Source organism: Heterodontus francisci, unplaced genomic scaffold (assembly GCF_036365525.1).
Source record: "Heterodontus francisci isolate sHetFra1 unplaced genomic scaffold, sHetFra1.hap1 HAP1_SCAFFOLD_88, whole genome shotgun sequence".
In the NCBI taxonomy this organism is placed as follows: Eukaryota; Metazoa; Chordata; class Chondrichthyes; order Heterodontiformes; family Heterodontidae; genus Heterodontus; species Heterodontus francisci.
The window spans coordinates 1340070-1364689 of record NW_027142063.1 but is presented as its reverse complement, the minus strand read 5'-3'; the positions used below and the strand labels follow the sequence as shown (position 1 = coordinate 1364689).

The window sequence follows — 24620 nt, the reverse complement described above, 5'->3', positions numbered from 1 at the left end:
CCAGCTCCAAGTAAAACTGCACAATGGACTGAATAACATCCCAAACACAACGGCTCTTTTAAGATCCACCAACAATCTCTGAAAAAGCTGCATCCGACATCTCTATGAAATCACTTTAAGACAATGTATAATATAATAACGATCCCACTGCTGTGTTTGTATCTCCTGTTATTAACCGAACACGAACCCATAATCTGATCACCCGCCTTCACTTTTTTTGCTTAAAGCTGCTCTTATTCTGGTTTTTCACAGCCCCTGAATGACCGCATTAACAGCTGATTTCAGCGGTAAGGATTAGACCTTAATCCCTTCACTGATTAATCATTTTATTAACAGCAACTCTCCGCAGTGTAACAGCCTGGGATGGGATGATTACAGAGCAAGTTAAGGGCCGTTTGAGGACTTGATCCGGCTTCCTCTTTTCAGAGAAGGACACTGGGCTCTGATTGAAAACTAAACTGAGTATTTCACTTCAGGCCAATGCAGTCCCCACCCGGGACAGTTTGAAAGCGATTGTAGAATGAGTCACAATTTAAATAACATTTTACAAGTTGAATAAAACAAAATCAAGAGATGGGACTTTAAATCTTTGACTAAGGATGACATTTATTTTAATCCGCTCCTTTCCGGCAATGAAATTGGCGGGCTTTTTGAAATTGACAAATTCTCTGCTTCTGATGTCGTGGCGGGTAAATCCCGCCCTCTTCTGTTGGTCAGTGACCTGACTGGTGAAGAATATAGGCAAATGGAATTAAGTACTGACCATTGAGGAGAGTTCTCAGTCTTTAAGTGAAGTAAATGCTGCGGAAATTATCCATTTGTGAAAGTATTTGTGAGATTGTGGAAATGTCTGGAGGAAATACCGGCGCCAAAGCTCGGGCCAAGGCCAAGTCTCGCTCCTCCCGGGCTGGACTGCAGTTCCCGGTGGGCCGTGTTCACAGGCTCCTGAGAAAAGGCAACTATGCTGAGCATGTGGGTGCTGGAGCCCCGGTCGATCTGGCTGCTGTGCTCGAGTATCTGACCGCTGAAATCCTCGAGCTGGCCGGTAACGCGGCCGGGACAACAAGAAGACCCGTATCATCCCCAGACACCTGCAGCTGGCTGTCCGCAACGAGGAGGAGCTCAACAAGCCTCTGGGAGGGGTGACCATCGCTCAGGGCGGGGTGCTACCCAGGGAAACCAGCGCTCAGAGCTCCCAGAAAAAGTAAAGCAGACAAAATGTCATCTAATCAGCCAAAGACTCTTTTCAGAGCCACCCACTGTCTCTGTGAAAGGGCTGATTACTGTCTGATTCCAGCATGTCAGTAACAGAACAGAATAGGAACTATTTAAAATGTTTATGAGCAACTATTTCAGTGGCTTCTCACTGTCCCCCTGATCCCTGTGTGAAGGGGAATTACCAAGAGTCTAATTTATTCCTTTCCACACCGAGTTTGAGTTATTGGTCCCTTAAGGATTGCTGAATGGAGTCTTTTACCGCCGGTTCCAGATAAGAAGTGGGGGAAAAATGACAGGTTAAAGCAGTGCGTAAAATAGCGCCAGGAATTTGTGGCGATAATAGCGGAATAAAGAAAGGTTTTTGAAGGTTGGTGGAAAATATTTGACGAACAACTTTAAATAGATTTTCCAGTAATTCGCTTTTTGCCGACACTGAAATTGGCGCCTTTTTCGAATTCAAACGTTGTGCCAATTTCGACAATTTAAGCCAATGATTTGCTGCCATCTCCCTAATGCGAGGCTCTGCGATTGGTTAAGAAATGCGAATGGGAAGAGGGTGACCAATCAGAAGTGAGCGCGGGCTCAAATTGCGGGAATTCCAGGTCCCTGAATGATTGAGCTGAAACTGATCAGTTTCACAAACCCTGTCAGTTTCACTGCAGGAAACACCGTCTCGGGGGAAATAACATCACAAGTGGGTCTGGTTCCAGTGACCGATTCAACGGCTGCTGCAAAACTCCCGGATTCCCTCATTGCAGCGAAATCATTTTGAAATTCTATGAAAACAATGAGTGATTCTGGAGGAGTGATGTGGCTTTTCACTGAGGGCATGTGTCGACTGGGGAAATAACTAACTGTCGAGTCTCGGGCACTGTTTACACAGCCCGTTTAGAAAATCAAATCCACTGCACATCCTTGCTGCAACTGAAATGTCAATTTCGGGGATTCCAGTTTTATACCCGAACACAGCACAGATTTATTCCAGTCAGTTCTGAACAGCCTATCCCATCTCCCGTTTCCAGCTCACTGCTCTCTCTGTGAGACGGTGGGTGGCTCTTCGAAGAGCCTTTGTTGTGTGTTTGCTGGAAAGGGTCGAGTTGTGCGGCCCTGCCGTTTCAGAGCGAACACCACATCCATGGCAGTGACCGTCTTGCGCTTGGCGTGCTCAGTGTAGGTGACCGCATCCCTGATCACATTCTCCAGGAAAACGTTCAACACCCCGCGAGTCTCCTCATAGATCAAACCCGAGATCCGCTGCGAGCCAGGCGGCGGATTGCTGGTTTGGTGATGCCCTGCATATTATCAGGAAGCACTTTGCGGAGCCGCTTTGCTCCGCCTTTGTCTAGTCCTTTCCCTCCTTTACCTCTGCCAGACTTTCTTTTATTAACTTCCAAAATATACTTTATTCATAAAAATCTGTAAAAAAAATACATTACAAAACAGTTCCAAAAAGCACCAAGTCAAACAATACAGAGAGTGGAAAGGAGATCAGTTTCCTTCAATACAGGAGTGAGTTGCCTCACAACCCTTCCATCTCATTTCTCATGCCATGTACATTTTACAGCAACCAAAAATTTCTGGCTGCAGTTCGAGGGGTTTCCCATGGATCCAGCCCCTCAGTTCACTATGGTGGGGGGACCTTACACTGTGGTCTTTCCCCATTGAGCCTTTGCTGCAGCTGCCCCAAGCTTTAGTGCGTCCCTCAGCACGTAGTCCTGGACCTTGGAATGTGCCAGTCTGCAACATTCGGTGGTGGACAACTCTTTGCGCTGGAAGACCAGCAAGTTTCAGGCATAGCAAAGAGCATCTTTCAACGAATTGATAGTCTTCCAGCAGCAGTTGATGTTTATCTCGGTGTGTGTCCCTGGGAACAGCCCGTAGAGCACAGACCCCTGTACTACAGAGCTGCTTGGGATGAACCTCGACAAAAACCATTGCATCTCTTTCCACACCTGCTTTGCAAAGACACATTCCAGAAAGAGGTGGGCAACCGTCTCTTCCCCATCACAGCCACCTCGAGGGCATTGTGCAGAGGGGGTGAGACTTCGGGCGTGCAGGAAGGATCGGACGAGGAGGACTCTTCTCACCATCAGCCAAGCTACATCTTGGTGCTTGTTTGAAAATTCTGGTGATGGGGCATTCCGCCAAATGACTTTGGAAGTCTTCTCGGGGAACCATCCGACAGGATCCACCATCTTCTTTTCCCGTAGGGCCTTGAGAACATTCCGTGCAGACCAGTGCCTGATGGATTGGTGGTCAAAGGTGTTTTTCCACAGAAACTTTTCCATGAAGGATAGGTGTTACAGCACAGTCCAACTGGATGGAGCGTTCCACGGCAATATGACCAGGCCCATCCTTCGCAACACTGGGGACAGATAGAACCCCAGCACGGAGTGACACTTGGAGTTTGCGTACTGGAGGTCTACACACAGCTTGATACAGCCACACACAAAGGTAGCCATCAGGATGAGGGCGATGTTGGGTACATTTTTCCCACCTTTCTCCAGAGGTTTGAACATTGTGTCCCTCGGGACCTGGTCCATTTTGGATCCCCAGATGAAGCGTAAAATGGCTCAGGTGATCACCACAGTGCAGGAGTGCAGTATGGGCCAGACCTGCACCACGTACAGTAACCTGACACAATGAAGAGAGATCGCTGCTCCCACATGTTCAGCTTATGTTGTACCCTGGCTACTCATTCCTCCCAGGTTTTGTTGCACGCCCCGGCCCTTCCAAATCATACCCCAGCACCTTCAGGTTGTCTGACCTAATGGTGAAGGGGACAAAGGATCGGTCAGCTGAGTTCCCACAGAACATGGCCTCGCTCTTGCTGTGTTTAACATTGGCTCCCGAGGCCAGTTCGAGCTGGTCACAGATGCTCATCAGTCTGCGCACAGGCAGCGGGTTCAAGCAGAAAACGGCAACGTCATTCATGTACAGGGAGGTTTTAACCTGAGTGCCTCCACTGCCTGGGATTGTTACCCTTCTGATACTCGCATTCTTCTTAATAGACTCAGAAAAGGGTTCAATGCAGCAAACAAAGAAGACAGGGGAGAGAGGACAGCCCTGCCTGACTCCAGATTGGATTGAGAAACTTTCTGATTCCCACCCATTGATTGAGACTGCGCTACTGATGTTTGTGTAGAGCAGTTTGATCCAATTGCAGATTCCCTCCCCAAACCCCATTTTGGAAAGTACGTCCATCATGTAGGGTGCGATATCCTGTCAAAAGCCTTCTCCTGGTCCAGGCTGATGAGGCAGGTGTCCACCCTCCTGTCCCGTACATAGGTGATCGTATCCCTGAGTAGCGCAAGACTATCAGAGATCTTCCTGCCTGGTATAGTACAGGTCTGATCAGGGTCAATCACCAACTCCAGAGCAGACTTGAATCGACTGGCAATGACTTTTGACAGAATCTTGGAGTCGATGTTAAGCAGTGAGATGAGCCGCCAATTTCTGATTTCTGCCCCCTCCCCCTTCCGCTTGTAGATGAGGGTGATGATGCCTTTTCTCATGGACCATACTCTGGTATACTGCCAGACTTTTTTTTTTAATTTCCAAAATATACTTTATTCATAAAAATCTGTAAAAATTACATTCCCAAACAGTTTAAAACAGCATCAAGTCAAAAAATACAAACAGTGCAAAGGTGATCAGTTTCCTTCTATACAATCACGAGTTGCCTCACAACTCTTCCATTTCATTGTCATGCAATATACATTTCTACATTTACAGCACACAAAATTTTCCCGAGACGGTTCGAGGGGTTTCCCATGGATCCAGCCCCTCAGTCCAGCTTGGTGGGGGAACCTTACACAGTGGTCTTTCCCCATTGAGCCTTTGCTGCGGCTGCCCCAAGCTTAAGTGCGTCCCTGACCACGTTGTCCTGGACCTTGGAATGTGCCAGTCTGCAACATTCGGTGGTGAACAACTCTTTGCGCTGGAAGACCAGCAAGTTTCGGGCAGACTAAAGGGCGTCTTTCAGCGATTTGATAGTCCTCCAGCAGCAGTTGATGTTTGTCTGGGTGTGCGTCCCTGGGAACAGCCAGTGGAGCACAGACTCCTGTGTTATCGAGCTGCTTGGGATGAACCTCGACAAAAAACACTGCATCCCTTTCCACACCTGCTTTGCAAAGACACATTCCAGGAGGAGGTGGGCGACCGTCTCTTCCCCACCAGAGCCACCATGATAATTCTTGCCTCAAATCAGTGCACAATAAAAGAGACTGATTCCGTCAGCTTCCTTTTTTTTACAGGCCGCCTGGACCTGGCTGAGAAAGGCAGAGTGAGAGCAGGGAGGGGAGGAGACAAGAGTGAAGATTAAACAGAGAGCGAGAATGAAGGAGACACCCAGAGTGACAGACAGAGAGAGAACGGCCCCTCATCTTTCAGCTCCACTTCCAGTTTCCTCCGGGTTGCCAATTTCAAACCCTTTATTAACAGTAGAACCGAAACCCAGCTCTCCACGCAAACCCTTCCAGACTCGACCTTCATAGTCAAGGCTTTCCAGAAAGCCAGAGTTTTTAAATATGGTCCCGCTACAATTAACACTCAGTAATATTCCCACCTAAACATAGTCCATTCTATACCAAGAAACCTCCTCAGTAACATCACCATTTCCACACACATCCGCTTTCAGCAGTTTACAGCACCTTACTGCAGCTGTTTGGGGAATCTCCTGTGTTAAGATTGGAGTTGGAAAGCGGCCTTTACCCGGCAGTGTTATCGTCTCACACTGAATCTGCCAGACATCCTGTTCTCTTATTGCGAGAGAAAAAGCACGGATTTAGGAAATGTTCATTTGAAATGATCTCTGTTAAGAACGAGCCCGGCCGTGGGACAGGTATTCCAGTGCAAAGAGCTGTCCATGACCGAGTGTTGCAGACTGGCACATTGCAACATCCAAGACTATGTGCTGTGGGACGGCATTAAAGTTTGGGGAAGCCACCATGGAGTCTCAATAGAAAGGGGACAGTCTAAGGCCCTAGTGCAGCGAGAGGCTGGAACGTGTGTAAATCCCCTCGGGCTGTTTGCACCAGAGAATGTTTGATGTGTAATGTAAATACTGTAAATATAACCTGTGCAGGCAGGGATAGTGAGATACCTCATGTACTTTATTGAAAGAAACTGATCTGTATTGTACCTTATGTAATATTAAATTTGAACTGCTTTGCAATGTAATTGCACAAATTTTATGAATAAATTACATTTTGTGCAAAAGAAAGCAGCTTTCCTGTCAACACACACCTTGTCTCAGGGCACAACTTTCCTGTGATCTTGTCATACCCAACTTCGCTCCATATCTTCTGACACACACACTTTACAGTCTGTCACTTCCAAAAACAAGCATTCTAAAATCAAAAGACCTTTTGTTTATTTCTCCTTTCTTTTCATTTCTCCTCTATTCTTCTCAATCACTCCCTTCAACAGTCCTATTCAGATCAAGGTGGAATGTGAATAGTGTCACAACTCACCTCTGACACTATTATTACCCTTCTCTTCTCTTGTCTTATTCAATTTGAATGTTTTATTCACCAGTCTGTTGCTGTTTTACACTCTTGCCATACCATCTGGTATTGCATCCATCTGAATTCTGTGCTTTCATGGCCTTACATATCTTTTCCTCTTCCGGATGATTTGTTTGCTTCAGTTCCATTCAACCAGGCTGGACCACAGGGAAGCTTAGAACAAAGAACAAAGAACAGTACAGCACAGGAACAGGCCATTTGGCCCTCCAAGCCTGCGCCGATCTTGATGCCTGCCTAAACTAACACCTTCTGCACTTCCGGGGCCCATATCCCTCTATTCCCTTCCTATTTATGCATTTGTCAAGATGTCTCTTAAACGTCGCTATCGTATCTGCTTCTCACACCTCCCCTGGCAGCAAGTTCCAGGCACTCACCACCCTCAGTGTAAAAAACCTGCCTCGCACATCCCCTCTAAACTTTGCCCCTCGCACCTTAAACCTATGTCCCCTAGTAACTGACTCTTCCACCCTGGCAAAAAGCTTCTGACTATCCACTCTGTCCATGCCGCTCATAACTTTGTAAACCTCTATCATGTCGCCCCTTCACCTCCGTCGTTCCAGTGAAAACAATCCGAGTTTTTCAAACCTCTCCTCATAGCTAATGCCCTCCAGACCAGGCAACATCCTGGTAAACCTCCTCTGTACCCTCTCCAAAGCCTCCATGTCCTTCTGGTAGTGTGGCGCCCAGAATTGCACGCAATATTCTAAGTGTGGCCTAACTAAGGTTCTGTACAGCTGCAACATGACTTGCCAATTTTTATACTCTATGCCCCGACCGATGAAGGCAAGCATGCCGTATGCCTTCTTGACTACCTTATCCACCTGTGTTGCCACTTTCAGTGACCTTTGCCTTGGATGGGTCCACGTTGATCCATTACATTCAGAATCACCTCCTTGAAATAACTCCATCGTACAACTACAGTAACCACACAGAATCTGCTTCAAACACTCCTCCACATTTTATCTGTTCTGACGGTCAACACCTCCAGCTCTTTTGTTTAAGTGGAACCCATCAGGTTTGTATAGGCTCCTTCTATTCTGAAAGCTGTAGCACTGGTTCAGGGAATTCAGCCCTGTTTCTCTACTCTAAAGGCTCAGCCATGCTTGATCTGCGTGGTATTTTGCTTTTATTGCAACGTTACAAGACCTCCAATCCTCTGGAAAAGGATGGTCAGGCCTTCCACTATTTCTTCCCTGGCTTCTTTCAACAGCCTGGGGTACATTTCATCTGGTCCTGGTGATTTATCCACATTCAAGGATGCTCATTCCATTAAGACTTCCTCTCTCCTTAAGTTATCACGTCCAAGACTTCACACTCCTCCTCCTTCATAACAATATCTGCATTACCCTCTCATTTGAGAAGACAGTAATGTATTCATTAAGGATATTGGCAACATCTTCCACCCCGATGCAAAGGTTACATTTTTGATCTTTTCTGTGCCCTGCTGTTTGCTTAGTTGCCTCTCACTCGAATGTTTTGATGCAACATCTTTGGGTCCATTGTTATTTTGCCTGTCCATGTTCTTTCCTGCTCTCTCTTTGCTCTTTCCCGCTGCTCCCAAACGCCTCCAGTTCAGTCAAAACACAACTTGTCAGAAGTGGGATTCGAACCCACGCCTCCAATGGAGACTGCGACCTAAACGCAGCGCCTTAGACCGCTCGGCCATTCTGACTGCCGGTGATGTACTCTCAATGCTAAGGAAATTATTCATTCTTTGTGAAAGTATTTGTGAGATTGTGGAAATGTCTGGAAGAGGAAAGACCAGCGGGAAAGCTCGGGCCAAGGCCAAGTCTCACTCCTCCCGGGCTGGACTGCAGTTCCCGGTGGGCCGTGTTCATAGGCTCCTGAGAAAGGGTAACTATGATGAGCGTGTGGGTGCAGGAGCCCCGGTCTATCTGGCTGCTGTGCTCGAGTATCTGACCGCTGAAATCCTCGAGCTGGCCGGTAACGCGGCCCGGGACAACAAGAAGACCCGCATCATCCCCAGACACCTGCAGCTGGCCGTCCAGAACGACGAAGAGCTCTACAAGCTGCTGGGAGGGGTGACCATCGGTCAGGGCGGGGTGCTGCCTCATATCCAGGCCGTGCTGCTGCCCAAGAAAACCAGCACTCAACAGCTCCCAGAAAAAGTAAAGCGGCCAAAATGTCATCTAATAACCCAAAGGCTCTTTTCAGAGCCACCCACAGTCTCTGTGAAAGGACTAGTTACTGTCAGGAGGGAGTCAGCGATGGAGTTATTGTAACAGTGGATTGACCTGTTTCACATCTGTCCAGGTGTGTTTTCAGTTCCCTCTCTGGATTTCGCTCTGTTTCTCTGCTCACACATCTCCCCCTCCAGTTAAGTGAAGAAGTGAACTACAGGGTGTAGAATCAACAATTTAATAAATCCCGCTGCCTTCGATTTGATAAATCCCGAGACCATCCCGGTACATTAACGGGAACTGGTTCGGAGCTGATGAATTAATTTAATAATGGAAGTGTCCGGGTTAATTCTCTGTTTTTCATTTGGACAGTTTGAATTGTGTTTTTTTTTTTCTCTCTGGTGATCTGAGCGCCGCTTCTCAATGAGAATCTGCTCCCAGAACAGAGTAAATGCAGGAAGAAAGAGGCCATTCTAGGGCTGTGTGTTTCTCTCCTAACCTGATCTGTTTCGACCGCACTGTTCCCAGAGGACGGAATCAGTGAGAGTTGTACACACACAGGAGCTGAGTCCACTGCAGCGCTTTAATATGTACCTTCTCCCCGGCCCTCCCTATTCTCCGGACACAAAGTTGTTTGTTCCCCCGGCGACGGGATAGAGTCGGGGATCCTCTCCCCGCAGTGTCAGTGGCTGCAGCCCCGGGGAACTGGCGGTTTCAGTCAGAGTGACCGAGCTACCTTCCAGGACTCTCCCCCTGAATTGACTACACCGAACACATCTCCAGTTAGAGTGAGGGCCGGACATCCTTCTGTTTTATTACAGAGAGTGGGGAAAGGGCTGGGTGGAGGGGAGTCACCAGGGATCCTGGATTTACTCCAAATCATTTCCATGTGGAATCTGCAGGCGGGGCCGGGACAGGGATCATTTGATCAGGGGATCAGCTCTTTCCTGAGAGATGTGGGTGGCTCTGAGAAGAGCCTTTGTGTTCAGATGTTTACAAGTTTCCCGCGCTCTTTCACTTCTTTCCAGACCCTGCTTTCTGAGCCTTCGCTGCTTTCGGCTTGACCTTGCTCTTCCATGTCTGCACTTTCTTCAGCGCCTTTCCGCCCGCCGCACTCTTGCCTTTTTTGACCTTCTTCGCAGGAGACTTTTTCTGAAGCGCTGCTTTCTTCACCGCCTTATTTGGCGTTGCCGCCGCCTTGCTGCTCGTTTTCTTGGCTGTTACTTTCTTTGTTGTCACTTTCTTGGCTGCTGGTTTCTTCACCAATGATTTCTTGTCTGCTGGTTTCTTCACTAAAGATTTCTTGGCTGCTGATTTCTTCACTAAAGATTTATTGTCTACTGGTGTCTTCACTAAAGATTTTTTAGCTGCTGGTTTCTTCACTAAAGATTTCTTAGCTGCTGGTTTCTTCACTAAAGATTTCTTGTCTGCTGGTTTCTTCATGAAAGATTTCTTGTCTGCTGGTTTCTTCATGAAAGATTTCTTGGCTGCTGATTTCTTCACTAAAGATTTCTTGTCTGCTGGTTTCTTCACTAAAGATTTCTTATCTACTGGTTTCTTCATGAAATATTTCTTGTCTGCTAGTTTCTTCATGAATGATTTCTTGTCTGCTGGTTTCTTCACTAAAGATTTCTTATCTGCTGGTTTCTTCACTAAAGATTTCTTGTCTGCTGGTTTCTTCATGAAAGATTTCTTGTCTGCGAGTTTCTTCATGAATGATTTCTTGTCTGCTGGTGTCTTCGCTAAAGATTTCTTGGTTGCTGGTTTCTTCACTAAAGATTTCTTGTCTGCTGGTTTCTTCACTAAAGATTTCTTGTCTGCTGGTTTCTTCACCTTCTTTCCCACTTTTCCCTGGGTTTTCCTTCTTGCTGATTTTGAAGGAGCCGGAGGCTCCCTGTCCCTTGCTCTGCACCAGGGAGCCTTTGTTCACATTCCTCTTGATACTTTGCTTGATCTGGGTCCTGAGCTTCTCCACATCGACACCGCTGCTACCCAGAGCCTTCTTTATGGCGGCCAGGGACATCCCCTTGCGATCGCTGAAAGCCGGCACAATCTTGAGGATCTGTTCGCCCAATGGGGGACCGGCTGGCTTGTTCCGGGGAGCCGCCTTCTTCTTCTTGGGAGTCTTGACTTGGGCGGCGGCGGCGGCTGGAGGAGCCGTTTGGGCGGCTGCACTATCGGTCATGTCCGGGACTCTGCACAAATTCTCTCCGTCAATGTGAACTGGGTCAGAAATGAAGCCGGTGATGGCGGCACAGAGCAACTTAAAGGCAGAGAGAGGACGGGGCGGAGACAAGCTGCTGTCAACTCTCGGCTCCTGCTGTCTCTCTGTGTTTCTCTCTCCTCACAAACTCTCCAATTCCATTGAAATTCAGACACTCCAGACTTCCAGACTAGATCTTTCCTGTCTCTCACTCCAGTATGTTTGCTGTTGAAAAGCTTTCACTCGGATTGAGGACTCCATTTTCCATTTAACCTGGTTTTATTGCTGCACTGACCGCCCTCTCTCACCCCTCGCTGACATGTTCTCTACTTTTCAACTGAAATCTTGAAATTAAAAAAAATGATCCCGAATTCCCACTTTGGGGCTGAGCAGGGAGCAGGGCGGTTCTTTGACTGGAAAAGCATTTGATTTTACACAAGAATGACTCTGAAATCCGGCGATGAGAGCGGACCCACAAACACAATGGCTTCAGACTAACCCGCCCTCCCCTTTAATACAATCTCTCTTCCACAATATTCACATCTGCATATTCACAGGACAAACTGTTCCCTGAATGTAGAGTTCCCAGGACAGGTTTTCCTCTCCGCTCGGTCTGTGCTGCGGATTCTCGGGGGTGAGTTGTATTTTCTCAGCTCAGTCAGTGTTAAACAGTCTGGGGCCGGCGCTCCGAATATTGTCTGTTAACCAGAGTCCGCTACAAGAGCCAATCACAGTTGTGACTTTTTTTATTCGTTCATGGGATTTGGGTGTGAGTCCAGAACCAGGGGTCATAATCTAAGGATACGGGGTAAACCTTTCAGGTTGTCCTTTCTCTCTCTGCCACTCTCTCTCTGCCGACACCCACCCCCGGTCTCCTCTCTCCCTCTTACTCTCCTCTCTCTCTCTCCCTCTCTCTGACAGTTGCAGAGAGCGAGAACTCTCAGCTTTATGGTTAGTCTTTGTTAAAAAATCGCAGCCGTCAGTTTCACAGCTGACAGGTGCTTTGAGCAGAGACAGCACTTCCGAAACTCGGACAAGCACGGGTTTTTCTGGAGGGCTTTTCAATGAAATCAGAACTGCCGGAAAGCTCCGAACTTGTCCGAGGTTCTGAAACGTTGTCTCTGCTCTCAGGACCCGTCAGCTGTGAAACTGACGGCTGCGATTTGATTGAAAGTCAGACTGGTCTGGAAGAAGAAGCCAATGGGAAATTTCTCATCCCTGAAATTATCAGTCACGGACCGAACTGTTTTAACGTGGACACTGGTGTCCATGTACAGACATGTTGCCAACCCCTGTTCTTCACACAGACTTACCAATCACACACTGATCAACGCCATCAAATAATTTGACTTTTTTATTGAAGACTGACAATACTATATACAATTTACAGGAGAGTATTACAGGCACATCTTACCGGGGATCATCCCATCTCCTACTCTGTCACATACTGTATGACATCACTTCCTGAAGTGATGATGCACACACGAGTTACCAATTCCTTGAAACAAAGAGTAGGCATAAATGGGCCATTTTCTCATTGGCAGGATGTGACTGGTGGAGTGCCACAAGGATCAGTGCTTGGGGTTCAATTATTTACTATCTATATTAATGACATGGAGGAGGGGGCAGAGTGTAATATGTCCAAATTTGCTGATGATTCAAAAATAGGTAGGGCATGTTGTCATGAAGACATAAGGAATCTGCAAGGGGATATAGATAGGTTGAGTGAGTGGGCAAAAACTTGGCAGATGGAGTTTAATGTAGGAAAGTGTGAGGTCATACACTTTGGTAGGAAGAATCAAAATGCAGACTATTATTTAAATAGAGAGAGACTCCAAAAAAGAGGGATCTGGGTGTTCTTGTGATTGAAACACAAAAAGTTCGCATGCAGGTGCAGCAAGTAATTAAGAGGGCACATGGAATTTTGGCCTTTATTGCTAGGGGGCTGGAGTTTAAAAATAGGGAAGTCTTGTTAAAGCTGTACAGGGTGTTGGTGAGGCCACACCTGGAGTGCTGTGTACAGTTTTGGTCCCCGTATTTAAGAAAGGATATATTGGCATTGGATACAGTCAAAAGAGATTCACTCGGCTGATTCCTGGGAGAAAGGGGTTGACTTATCAAGAATGGCTAACAAGTTAGGCCTTTATAAATTAAAGTTTAGAAGAATAAGGGTGATCTAATTGAAATGTATAAGATTCTGAGGGGGCTTGACAGGGTAGATCTTTCCAATAGTGGGGGAATCTCAAAGTAGGTGACATAGTTCCAGTATAAGGGGACAGTCATTTAAAACTGAGATGCAAAGGAATTTCCTCTCTCAGAGGGTAGGGAATGTCTGGAATTCTCTACCCCAGAGAGTTGTGGAGGCTAAATCACTGAAAGCATTTAAAGAGGAGGTAGATAGATTTTTGAAATATTGGGGAGTTGAGGGCTATGAGGAGCTGGCACGAAAGAGGAGTTGAGGTCTGGGGCAAATCAGCCCTGATCTTATTAAATGGTGGGGCAGGCTTTGGGGGCTGAATGGCCTACCCCTGCTCCTATTTCTTATGTTCTTATAAGGGGGCTACAAAGAGATGTAGATCGGTTAAGTGAGTGGGCAACAACCTGGCAAATGGAGTATAATGTGGGAAAGTGTGAACTTGTCCACTTTGGCAGGAAGAATAAAAAAGAAGTATATTATCGAAATGGTGAGAGACTGCAGAGCCCTGAGATGCAGAGGGATCTGGGTGTCCTGGTGCATGAATCGCCCAAGGTTAGTATGCAGGTACAGCACGTAATTAGGAAAGCTAATAGAATGCTCGCGTTTATCGCGAGGGGAATTGAATACAAAAGTAGGGAGGTTATGCTTCAGCTATACAGGGCATTGGTCAGACTACATCTGGAGTACTGTCTACAGAACTGGTCTCCTTATTTAAGGAAGGATGTGAATGCATTGGAGGCCGTTCAGAGAAGGTTTACTGGACAAATACCTGGAATGGTGGGCTGTCTTACAAGGAAAAATTGGACAGGCTTGGCTTGTATCCGCCAGAGTTTAGAAGAGTAAGAGGCAACTTGATTGAAACACATAAGATCCTGAGGGTCTTGACAGGGTGGATGTACAAAGGATGTTTCCCCTTCTGGGAGAATCTAAAATTAGGGGTCACTGTTTAAAAATATGGGGTCGCCCATTTCAGACAGAGGTGAGGAGAATTTTTTTCTCTTAGAGGGTTGTGAGTCTTTGCAGTTCTCTTCCTCAAAACACGGTGGAAGCAGAGTCTTTGAATATTTTTAAGGCATATGTAGATAGATTCTTGATAAGCAAGGGGGTGGTCAGGGGTAGCTGGAAATGTGGGTCATCAGTTCAGCTATGAAATTATTGAATGGTGGAGCAGGCTTTAAGGGCCGAGTGGCCTACTCCTGCTCCTAATTCATATGTTCGTATGCTTGTATGTTTGTACAAAGCCCAAGATGCCATATATTTTACTACTGCTCTCTCAATATGCCCTGCTCCCTGCAAAGATCGATGCACCTGCATCCCCAGGTCCCTCTGTCCCTGAACACTCTTTAGAACTGTGCCATTAAGTATACATTGCCTCTCCCTATTCCTTCTGTCAAAATGCATCACCTCACACTTAACAGTATTAAATTCCATCCGTCACCTCTCTGCTCATTCTGCTAGCCTATCTATTTCCTATTGCAGGCGGTTCATATCATCCTCACTGTTTGCCTCACCTTCAAGTTTGGTATTGTCAGCAAATTTTGAGATTCTACTCCGTATTCCAAGATCCACATATTTTATACATAGCAAGAAAAGCAGTGATCCCAGCACTGACCCTCGGGGAACACCACTGTCTACCATCCCCCAGTCTGAAAAGAAACCATTTACTACAACTTGCATGTTTCTGCCCTTAATCCAATTTTTTAACCAATTGGACACTGACCCTCCTATTCCATGAGCCTCAATTTTGTTAACCAGCCTTTTATGTGATACCTTATCAAATGCTTTCGTAAAATCCATAGAAACAACATCCACTGCATTTCCTTCATCAAACTTCCCTGCTCCTTCATCAAAAAATTCAATTAGATTAGTGAAGCGTGATCTGCATTTTACAAATCCATGTTGGATATCCTTAATTAACTCAAACCTCTCTAAAAGTCCATTGATATTTTCCCTGATTATCATTTCTGAAACCTTACCCAGCATTGATATTAAATTAACTGGCAAGGAGTTGCTTGGACTGTCCTTACACACTTTCTTGAATAAGGGTGGCATTTGCCACTCTCCAATCCCTTTATCCAGGGAAGATTGGAAGATTATGGCAAGCCCTTCCTGGAGGAGTCTGGACATGCAAGGACTCAACTACCAGCAAGCGTATAAAGCAAGACCCAGGCTCAGGGCCTTCAGATACCTGGAGGGGGGTCGGAGAGGCAGCGGATCCTGTGAGGAACCACAGTTCAGGAAAGATGAGAAGGTCATTGTGAGGGTACAGAGGAGATTAAGTTCAAGGTTTACCAGCTGAGAAGCAAGAGCAGAGACAAGGAACGGTGCTGGGGCAAATAATAGGAAGCTGTGATCGGTTGGAAGGCAGGAGTGATTAAATGACAGAAGAGATGATGGTGCAAGGCATAAGTCAGGGAAACAACAAGAAACATTTTGTAAGCACAGATACCAGGAGTGGGGTTTGAACACACACAACATACAACTATTAAATTTCAAGTCCAGCACCTTACCCACTCGGCCATCCTGGTTCATTAACCCATTGCTGAAAATGAAATTTAATGTGATCCGGGTGACATCTGGCCTTTTACAATATACAATAGGGCGGCACAGTGGCGCAGTGGTTAGCACCGCAGCCTCAAAGCTCCAGCGACCTGGGTTCAATTCTGGGCACTGCCTGTGTGGAGTTTGCAAGTTCTCCCTGTGTCTGCGTGTGTTTCCTCCGGGTGCTCCGGTTTCCTCCCACAAGCCAAAGACTTGCAGGTTGATAGGTAAATTGGCCATTAGCAATTGCCCCGAGTATAGGTAGGTGGAAGGGAAATATAGGAACAGGTGGGGATGTGGTAGGAATATGGAATTAGTGTAGGATTAGTATAAATGGGTGGTTGATGGTCGGCACAGACTCTGTGGGCCGAAGGGCCTGTTTCAGTGCTGTATCTGTAAACTAAAAAAACTAAACTAAAGTAAACAATTATGACTCCTCTCCCATGCTAAATTGGACCCTTCATTACTTACGAACCTCAATCGGATCATCCCTCAGTCTAGGTTTCTCTAAGGTGTAGGGTCCCAACTCTTTTAGTCTAACTTGATAACCAAGATGTCTTATACTGGGAATTCGTCGAATGTCTCTCCTCTGTACCCTTTCCAAAGCCTCAATATCACCCATCATGTGAGGAGACCAAGACTGGATACAATATTCCAAGTGAGTCCTGACCAAGGTTTCATAAAAGGACAAATTCGGGACATCTCAGATACTGAAGGAGTCCGTGTCCAGGAGCAGCAAGACCTGGACAACATTCAGGCTTGGGCTGCTAAGTGGCAAGTAACATTCACATCACATAAGTAACAGGCAATGACCATCTCCAACAAGAGAGAATGTCACCATTTCCCTTTGATGTTCAACAGCATTACCATCGCTGAATCCCCCCACCATCAACATCCTGGGGGTAACCATTGACACAAGCTTAACTGGACCATTCATATAAATACTGTGGCTACAAGGGTAAAACAGATAGTGAGAATTCTGCAATGAATAATTCAGCTCTCCGCACGAGGTGAAATGCTCATTCGGAGAGCTGGAGAAATGGACTGGTCAGGTGTGCAGAAAAGTGGCAAATGGAATTCAACTTGGAGAAGTGCAAGATGATGCATTTGGTGAGGTCAAACACGGCAAAGGAATACACAATTAATGGGAGAATACTGAGAGGTCTGGAGGAAGTGAGGGACCTTGAAGTGAATGTCCACAGATCCCTGAAAGTAGCAGGACAGGTTGATAAGTTGGTTAAGAAGGCTGATGGAATCCTTTCCTTTATTAGCCGAGGTATAGAATATAAGAGCAGGGAGGTTATGCTGGAACTGTATCAATCATTAGTTAGGCCACAACTTCAGTTCTGTGTGCAGTTCTGGTCACCTCATTACAGAAAGGATGTAATTGCACCAGAGAGGTTACAGAGGAGATTTACGAGGATGTTGCCAGGACTGGAAAAATGCAGCTCTGAGGAAAGATTGGATCGGCTGGGGTTGAATAGAGGAGGCTGAGGGGAGATTTGATTGAAATGTATAAAATTGTGAGGGGTCTGGAGAGAGTGGATGGGAAGGGTCTATTTACCTTAGCAGGGAGGTCAATGACTAAGGGGCATAGATTTAAAGTGATTCGTTGAACGATTAGAGGGGAGATGAAGAAACGTTGTTTCACCCAGAGGGTGCGAGGGGTCTGAAACTCACTGCCTATAAGGGTAGTTGAGGCAGAAACCCTCAACTCATTTAAGAGGAGTCCGGATGTGCACCTCAAGTGCCTGAACCTGCAGGGCTACGGTCCAAATGCTGGACAATGGGATTCCGCTGGGTGGCCCGATTTTTGGCCTTCATGTGCTGTAAACTTTCTATGTTCAATGATTCTATGCAGACACGATGGGCCGAATAGCCCCCTTCTGCACTGTAACAATTCTATGATTTTTGACTCTCCAAAACTTGTCCACCATCTACAAGGCACAAGCCAGGATGAGTGCAGCTCCAACAATACTCTGGAAACTCGACACTGTTCAGGACAAAGCAGCTGCCTTGATTGTCACCCCATTCACCACCTTAAACATTCACTCCCTTCACTACTGACGCACAGTGGCAGTAGTGTGTACCATCTACCAGATGCACTGCTGCAACTCACCAAGGCTCCTTCAAAAACACCTTCCAAACCGAAGACCTCCACCACCTTGAAGGACAAGGGCTGCAGATGCATGGAAACACCACCATCTGCAAGTTCCCCTTCAAGTCACACACCATCTGATCTGCAACAATATCGCTGTTCATTCACTGATGTTGGGTCAAAATCCTGGATCTCCCTTCCTAACAGCACTGAGGGTGTACCTACACCACATGGAGTGCAGCAATTCAAGAAGGCAGCTCACCGCCATCTTGTCAAGGACAATTAGGGATGGGTAACAAATTCTGGACTTGCCAGTGTCGCTCACATCCCATGAAAGAATATGCCTCATTTTATATGCAATTGTCCTCTGAATGCAGCCCAACCCTCTATTTGCTCCAGCTATCACTTCACAGCATTGCTGCTGTACCTTTAGAGATCTGTGCACTAGAACATCCAGATCTCTGCTCAAAATTATTTTATTTCTCCACCTGCTTTAATGTTTTTCCCTGAAGGGTGTATGAATGTTGTGCATTCGCCCTGTCCACATGAATAACACTGCACTTACCCAAATTAAACATCATTTACCAGTCATGAACCCAATCTCCCAACACATTAAGATCAGCCTGAAGCAGTCGAGCATCGTCTACAGTCTGAACACTAGCACAGATCTTCAAATCATCTGTAAATTTACAGATGGTGCCCCCTACACCTACATCCAGATCATTAATAAAAATAATAAAGAGCAACAGTCCCAACACCGATCCCTGTGGGACACCATTGGGAACTGGTCTCCAAACAGATCCAGATCCATCTGTAACTATTTTCTGCCTACATCGTGCCAGTCAGTTCCCAATCCAGATCAATATATTACCACTGATACCAGGGACTTTCATCTTGTAGAGAAGCCTCTTGTGTGGAGCCTTATCAAAATCTTTTGGATGAGATCAGCTGATCAAACTCAGGCTGAGGATTAGGCCTAGGCCCGTCCTGCTCTGTGTGTGGGTCACAGGACGACACAAGGTGAGATCAGCTCACTGAGCACAGGTCCTTCCTGCTCTATATGGAGCTCAGTACCTCACCAAATGAGAATAACTAACACACCACAGGCCATGGAGCCTCGGCCAATCCTCCCCTGATTGTGGTTCAGTGCCAACCAGGTCAGATCAGCTAATTCAGCACAGGCCGGAGATGGAAGCTGGATCTTTCCTGTTCTGGCGGCTCCGTCCCATACCAGGAGTGACAAAGTAAAATACCACAGGCCGGGGGTGGAGCCTGTGATTTCCCTGTTCTGTGTGAGGCTCTGTACAACACCGTGTGAGAAGAAGTATCATTCCTCAGGCTGAGGAAGGAGCCTGGGCCCATTCTGTTCTGTGTGGCTCCTACCACATTGGGTGGGTTCAGTGAACTCAACACAGGCCATGAATACAACCAGGCCCTTTCCTGCTCCATGTGGCTCAGTATCACACCAGGTGACATCAGCTGACACAGCACAGGCTGGGCTGGGGCTGGGGCCTGGGCCCGTCCTGCTCTGTGGGCTCAGTAACACAACCCGTAAGATGAACTTTTTTCAAAAGACTACAGTGTATTTAACTCTTGTGTCCAACACTGTGAGGCAGCTTTCTGTGCTTATAAAGAGTGTAATTTATTGACTGGTCTCTTGGATCAAACAGGGTAACAGACAGAGGTCTGTGTGCAGATGGTTTGGGAGTGAGCTCTGATTCCTAACCCTTTCTGGACTGTGAGGAATAAAGAATGAATGAGAGAGAGAGAATGTGGGAGAAGGGATGATGGAAGAATTTTTCCATGAACCTGAATAAAAGTGTCTCAAACACAAGATATCAAGAGCAGAACATTAACATAATCTGAGTTCCACGATCTGGTCGGGTCCCATTCCCCTGAAGTGAGGAATGAACGGGTGGGGAAATTCCACCTGGAGTTATATTTGTCTCCAATGAAGATGAGTTCACAGTGAGGATGGAATAGCTCAGTTGGGAGAACAGTAGATTGAAGAACCAGGATACAATCCCTGGTTTCATCAGTTTTAATTTTGTGTCCCCTTCATTTTAAGCAGAGAGAATCAGAGGGGAGATTTTCCACTCTTGACCCCATGGGCTGAATTTTAAACCAACGGTGCGGCTCTCGGCAGAGGCACCGGAAGCGGGTGTCGTCACCACACGAGTGATATGTGGCCGACCGACTCCGATCACGGAGCAGCCAACCAATTAATGAAGGTGAGGCGTGGGGCCTATGTAAACAAGGACCAGAGGCAAGGAACGAGGTGTCGATGGCACCGACATCTGACACAACGGCAGATGCTGGCACCATATTTAATGGGTTGCCAGCCCTGCATTCACTGCTGCCTGGTTTAAAGGAGTGTCTTCCTGAGAGCCCTCTGCTGTCCCAGGACCCGTTCTGTTGCCTCCGCAGTCCCAGTACCCGTTCTGCTGCTTCTGATGCCCCAGGACCTGTTCTGCTGCCTCTGATGCCCCTGGACCCGTTCTGCTGCCTCTGCTGCCCCAGGACCCGTTCTGCTGCTTCTGATGTCCCAGGACCCGTTCTGCTGCCTCTGATGCCCCAGGACCCGTTCTGCTGCCTCTGCTGCCTGATGGGTAAGGAGCTCAATGCGAGCCTGCAGTGACCATGGTTCCACGGTTTAGCGAAGCCTCCCTGCAGGTTCTCCTCCAGGTGGCAAGAGAAAGGTGGAAGATCCTCTTCCCCAGGGATGGGAGGTGGAGACCTGCCCACCTGACCAAGCAAAGCTGGCTGGAGATAGTCGGTGAGGTCAGCAGACGTGGGTTCACCCCCAGGACATGGATCCAGTGCAGGAAGTGGGTCAATGACCTGATCCAGGCTGCTCAGGTGAGAACTCAAAACACTTTGGACCCTTTGGACATTGCATGTGGCAGAGTGAGAGGGAGTGTTTGGTGGAAAGGGAGTGACCACCCAGTCATGTGTATTGGGGAAGGGCAGCAGGACATGCTGCCTGAGGCTTGGCTGCATCTTGGCGCGAGGCACACGTCAGTCATTGTATAACCTCACACAGTCCCTCAAGAGGGGCCGCATGCAGGAGGCATGTGTGTGTCCACATCATGGACTGCTGGAATATCACCATCAGAGATGTTGGGCTTGTCCCCGCTGGGAGACTAACTTTGTTCATCACAGTGGCTGCAGGAGAAGACATCCCACAATCGGAAAGAGTGTGTCAAGACTGGCGGTGGATGCCTTATCTCCATGTCCTCATCCCGATGGAGGAGGAGGCCATGGAACAGGCAGGGCAGCAAAACAGCTGCTCCATAGCTGATGGAGAGACAGGGACACCTACCCAAGAGAGTGAGTGAACATCTCCTGGGGCACAAGGGAGCATCCGCTGCAAAGGAGCCACACTGCACATCTGTTCACCAGTGCATCAATGGAGCTGCACAGTAGGGGTGGTTGGGCAGACCCTAACCCTTCAATGTCCCTGTTTTCTCATGAAGGCCCAGATGAATGACAAAAGCAAAGAGCTGGAGAGGCTGGGAGACAGCCGGACACGTCTGAGGAAGAGGAGGGAGCCTCAGATGGTGCACCATCACATCATTCCCCTGCACCCTCCACAAGAACAGAAACGCTCACGCAAACTGATGAGCACATCACAGACAGGCCCGGGCAGCTGACGGAGGCTGTGACAGCCGAGGCCACTGACCGTTGGCGGTCTGTGGGAGGCCAGGCCCATACTGAGACCCAGGCTGATGACATGCCTCTGGTGTCACCAGCAACACGGGAAATACTGCAACTGCAGCGTGAGGTCAGGTAACATCTGGCAGAGTTTCCAGAGGCTATGTGTACCCAAACAAGGACGATGGAGGAGTCCATCCAGGCCTTGGGTGCTGCACTGTCTCTGATGGGGGTGTGTCTGGCTTCCTCCATTGAGAGATTGGTGACTCTCATGGAGGGCCAGATCCAGCAGACCAATCAGTGGCTGCCGGAGATGTGCGCAGACCTGCACTCCATCACTTTGTCCATGAGCTCCATCCAGCGGTGACAAGGTGAGAGGGGGGACGAGGCACCTGAATTCTCCACCAGATCCACATCCCTCTCAGGTCAGCAGGGAGGTACAAGTGTGTCTCATAAGGGGGAGGAGCAGCTGGCTGTTACATCTGGGATCTCCTCTCAGGGTGCTCCTGGTATGGACAGTAGCTCGAAAGTCCCTCTGCCAGTGACACCAGTGATGCCAGTGCCTCCATCATCCTCGATGACAGAGGGGGTCCCTGTACCTGTGCAGGAGGCCCTCAGTTTGCGGGGCCGTCCAGGCCTCAGGCAGCCAGAGGACGGCCACCAATGTCATCCCAAACCATGGGGCAGCAAGGTCGGTAGCCTGTCTTCGCCTCAGCTGACAGAGCAGGGGGAGCACCACGTAGGAGCACCCGGAAAAGATTTAAGAAGAGCACCTAGATTCACTGAGGGATTCACGGGTGAATGTACATTCCAGATGGATAGGGTTGCGTTTGGTGTCACACGGAAGAAAGAAATGATGTTCTCTCACTATGTCTCCTTCCTATTGTTGATGCCCTTTGGGACTTCATTTAAACCCTTCCTCCCAAGAGGCTGGAAGTGAGGGACCAAGCCCCGAGCTCACAAAGCTTCGGCCTTGTCACTGTGCGATGTGTACCTGGGCGCTGTAGTGTAGAAGGAAAGAGGTGACAACAGGGCTGCTTGAAGCTCAGGCTTTATTGCTGTGGTTCCAGAAGGTGGTAAGGCTCAAAGGAAACGTGAATGTATAAGGGTGCCTCGTGTCTCCCTTGTGTGTATCTCAAGGTGGCTTTCCTGCTGTTCCTGAGGTCCTTCATCTGGCACTGCTTGAGCAGCATCCTCCTCCACATCCTCATCATCAGAGGAGACATCACACTCCATGATATCCTCACTTGTCAACACTTCTCCCCTCTGTCGTGCCAGGTTGTGCAGTTCACAGCAAACCACCGCGATTTACGAGACCCTCGCCGGGACATACTGAAGGACTCCACTGGAACAATCCAGGCGCTTCAATCTCATCTTCAGGAGACCAATGGCCTCCTTGATGGTCGCTCGGGTTGACCCGCAGCAGGTGTTGTACCTCTCCTCTGCATCCTTGTGTGGGTTCCTCACAGGCATCAGTACTCATGTCCTCACTGGGTTGCCCTTGTCTCCAAGGATCCATCTCAGAAAGCGCATGGGGCCACGGAAAAGTTCTGGCACTTGCGACTGCCTTGGTATGCAGGCGTTGTGGCTGCTTCCCGGGATTTGTGCACACACCTGTAGGATCCATTTGTGATGGTCACAGACCAGTTACACACTGAACAAATGGAAGCCCTTCCTGTTGAAGGCTGCTGGCTGGTCTGCAGGAGCCATGATGGTCACATGGGTGCATTCGATGACACCCTGCACCTGGTGGAATCCAGCGATGGCCCCGAATCCTATATCCCTCTTAGCCTGACTGTTTGGATCGATGTGCACAAAGTCACCGGTCCTCCTGAAGAGGACATTGGTGACCTCCTTGATGCACTGATTCACCACAGATTGTGAGATTCCTGACATATCTCCAGTGGATTCCCGCAATGATCTGGTTGACCAGAAGTTCAGTGGCACGGTGACCTTCAGTGATACCGGCATTAGGTGCCCACCAAGTCCCATGGGGCACAGCTGCATCATGGCCGAGAGGTCAGTGACAACCTCCGTGGAGAGGTGCATTCTGTGGAGACACTGTCACTCGGACATCTGCAGGTAGTTGAACCTGGCTGACGTGTTCCTCTGCCTCCTTCTCCAGCCTCCTGTTCGAGGCTGGCACTCCTATGGGCCCCCAAGCTGCTGTGGTGTCCCTGCTGGTGCCTGCGCTTCCTCTTTACTCCTCCTCAATGGGAGCCTCGAATCCAGGGTGAATGAGGCCCATGATAGGTTGCCCCTCCCTTAGTGCAAGGCCTTCACAGTAAACAACATCCAGCCACATTTACCTCACTTGTCACCCTCATTGAGGTGGCACTGCCCCAATGGCACCCTGGTGGGGCTCCCCCTTCAGAGCTGGCACATTGGCCCCCACTCCTGACAGTGTTTCCCGATGCCCTTTCCCCCTCCACCCTTGCTGCCAAGTGACGCTGCCTCACCCGATAGCTTCCCAGTGAAGACAACACTCAGCTCCCACCTCCCAGTCACCTCCTTTAACCAGGCGAGGCTCTGAAGCCCCGTGGTTCCCGTGTGCTATTCGTTCAATTGGATCCAGTGAATAAAATTGCTGATAATTGGCCTCATAAATACTTTAAATGCCTTCTTGCCGTGTGGATGTGCGAAGTCTGCCCTCCATGTCAGCCGCCGACAGAAAAATCCGGTCCGACGTCTTCCATCCCTATTTTATACATCCCCCCTCCCCCTCCCCAGCCTCCATTCCCGTCTCCAACGGTCCCATAAAATTCTGGCCCATGTCTCTAAGACTAATGGGAGTGAAACTACATCTGCTCCTTTGACTGAACAGGGAGAGCTGCTCTCTCTGTGCTTAAAGTGAATGAATCTGATCTTTACCTTGTCTGACTGGAACGTTCACTGTCTGGAAATGTCTGTTTGAAAATGTTTTCCTGTTATATTAATGGAGCAGAGGAGCAGATGTGAGGTGCTGTTCAACAGAGAGGTTTGGAAGTGGGTGAAGGGGTGGAGTGACGGTGTGAGTGAGAGGCGCAGTGAGTTGGCCATT

General features: G+C 48.2%; 1 protein-coding gene and 1 non-coding gene across 2 annotated transcripts; one reads left to right on the top strand and one right to left on the bottom strand.

Annotated features, from left to right (window-relative positions):
* Positions 1–8335: 8335 nt before the first annotated feature.
* trnal-uag (transfer RNA leucine (anticodon UAG)) lies at positions 8336–8418 on the bottom strand. Its single transcript has one exon. It is a non-coding gene; the product is annotated as a tRNA-Leu (tRNA).
* A 70-nt stretch (positions 8419–8488) lies between these two features.
* LOC137366430 (histone H2A-like) lies at positions 8489–8845 on the top strand (the record flags this gene model as incomplete). The annotated part of the gene is made up of 1 exon (XM_068028283.1): positions 8489–8845. A coding segment is annotated over exon 1 (357 nt), but the record flags the coding sequence as incomplete, so codon positions are not given.
* Between the last annotated feature and the right edge of the window lie 15775 nt (positions 8846–24620).